Source organism: Cyprinodon variegatus, unplaced genomic scaffold, assembly GCF_000732505.1.
Source record: "Cyprinodon variegatus isolate N-32 unplaced genomic scaffold, C_variegatus-1.0 Scaffold600, whole genome shotgun sequence".
Classification (NCBI taxonomy): domain Eukaryota; kingdom Metazoa; phylum Chordata; class Actinopteri; order Cyprinodontiformes; family Cyprinodontidae; genus Cyprinodon; species Cyprinodon variegatus.
In genome coordinates, this window is record NW_015151053.1 from 331,568 (window position 1) to 333,964 (window position 2,397).

Here is a 2,397-nt window from a genome sequence, read left to right on the forward strand (position 1 = left end):
TATTATTAATAATAATCCATATTCTAAGTTTGCACCTGTTTAAACATAATTGTATCAGATTTTTATTTCTTGTTTGTAGTACTGAATTGTTGGAAGATGCTGCAACCAAAACCTTAAAGTCTTCAATATCGCCCTCTGGTGGCGGCTCTAAGCAAGTCTGTCTTCCCTCTTAATTTTCTGATTGTCAATGACTGCAGTACTGTGGATCCATACAGTAATCGGCCACAGAACAAAGCTACAAAGCATCAAGTTTGTGGACCTAAGGCCTAAATTGATCAAAGCAGTTAGAACCAAGGTTATGGATATCAATAATCATGCCTTTAGGACATTTACATAATATTTATTTTGATAGTTTAGTTTGTTCTTTAAAGGGATTTTATATTGAACTACAGTGAGGTCCCTAAAAGTTAAAGCACATATTTAAATGTAAAGTTTGGTTTATCAGCTGTTTTCTTTTTTAATCAACTAAAATGTTAATTTGTGCATCGGTGCTTTCAATAACAATGCCCCGAGATCAAGTGATGCTTTGCTGCTCCTCCATTGTTAATGTTTAGTTAAATCCATAATGTTTTTGATGCTAAAATTGAGGCTCAAGTAACATTTGTTATTGTATGATTTTAATCAGGTAAATGGAGGAGAGAGAAAAAAAATTACAGCTTTAAAAAAAAAATAAAAAACCCGATGAGTATCAGCCTTTGGAAATCCCAGTTTAGTCAATATCTGGTTCTGAGTGCATCATAAATAACTTAGTCATAACAACACAAAGTAATGATTTATAGACAGAGTTGAGTCGTAGCTCTTAGTCATCTCTAAACTGTAGCATAAAAGATCGGGGGGTGGGTTTGTGCGACTCATCGTTGGAGGAAATCACCTCATACTGATGGTTTTTGCTCAGGTCCAGGAGCTGGTTCTGGATAACTGCCGCTCCAGTGACGGAAAGATCGAAGGAATCACAGAGGAGTTCTCCAACCTGGAGCTGCTCAGCCTCATCAACGTCGGCCTGACCAGCGTAGCAGACATCCCCAAACTGGACAAGCTGAAGAAGGTGGGAGGGAGCCTGATTCCAGCAGTCTGGGTTCATTCCTTAACTAATTATTACAGTTAAGGAACGTGGACTGATCGGAGGTTTCTGTGTTAAATCTGCTGGGAATCTTTGCTTTATGGTTTGATGTTGTGGATGATCTCATTCTTTATGTTCTTGAATATAAAAAGCTGCTGCAGAACATCTTAGAAACTAAGTAAAACAAATCTTTTTAGTTTTACAACCTTACAGCGTGTGTTTGACCCTCAGACTTCTCCCCCTCTCTCCCTGCAGTTGGAGTTGAGTGATAACAGGATATCGGGGGGTCTGGAAGTTCTGGCAGAGCGGCTGGTAAATCTAACGCACCTCAACCTGAGCGGCAACAAGTTCAAAGACCTCAGCACGCTGGAGCCGCTAGTAAGTCTGAGACCGAGAGATGAAACCTGCTGGGGGGGTTAATGAAGCAGAACTCTGGTGTTTGTTAATCCAAGTGAACGCTGAAGCTCCTCTGAGAGGAAACATTGAAGCTGTAGAGAGGAGCAGCTGGGAAGCAAAGAGACGGAGCTGACGGGTTCAAATAACAGGATAGTTAGCTCTAAAATTAAAAACTTTTTGTTTTTTCTTTTGTCAGAAAATCTCCAATCCTTGAATCCATCATGTTTAAAATAATCTGAAAACCTGTAATCTCTGAATTGATAACCAGCTGTATAAACAAACGTATAGTTTGTGTTTTCTCTGTAAATCATGTGTTTGGTTTAATAGAATCTGATCATTTTAACATGGCGGATATAATTGGTATGAAGCTAATTAGCGACGCTAGGCCTCTAGGAAACAACACAGCTATTTTCAATATAGTTACTATTAATGATGTTTTACTAAGATTATAACTACTATTTAGAAACACAAGCATTGTTTTTTTTAGCCTAGTAAATTAGCCCCACCCACCAGCGGCCAAAATGATCTTTGCCTGTGAGTGGTCTCGCCTCGATCAATGCCCCCAGGCCCTAGAACTGGCGGGCCAATCACAACGCAGAGATGTCTTTTGAATTCCTGGATGCAATCCAGTGTGATGACAAATCTGCACGACATGTGCACAAATGCATTAGAAAATTAAACAGATCGTAAGGTCTTAATTATGTACTTTTAATGTCAACTTACCTCGGCTATATTTCTTTAAAAAGTCTTAAAAGGCATTGAATTCTTCAAAATAAAACTAAGGCCTTAATTGGTATTAAAATGTCTTAAATCAGTCTTTCCTAGGTCTTAATTTTTAAAACATCACAAATAGGATTATTTTTATTACGATTTATTTTGTAATCTAAATAACACGTTAAAATCGACAATTTATTTTTTTCTTTTTATAAAAAAAAAAATAA

The 2,397-nt window shown here is 37.5% G+C and overlaps 1 protein-coding gene across 1 annotated transcript in view; it reads left to right on the forward strand.

Moving 5' to 3' along the window:
• Window positions 1-2,397, forward strand: part of LOC107096136 (acidic leucine-rich nuclear phosphoprotein 32 family member B-like) — a 10,524-nt gene that overhangs the window by 2,995 nt on the left and 5,132 nt on the right. The window contains exons 2-3 of the mRNA XM_015392649.1: window positions 896-1,045; window positions 1,316-1,438. Coding sequence (XP_015248135.1) covers window positions 896-1,045; window positions 1,316-1,438 — 273 coding nt within the window. The remainder of the gene's footprint in view (window positions 1-895; window positions 1,046-1,315; window positions 1,439-2,397) is intronic.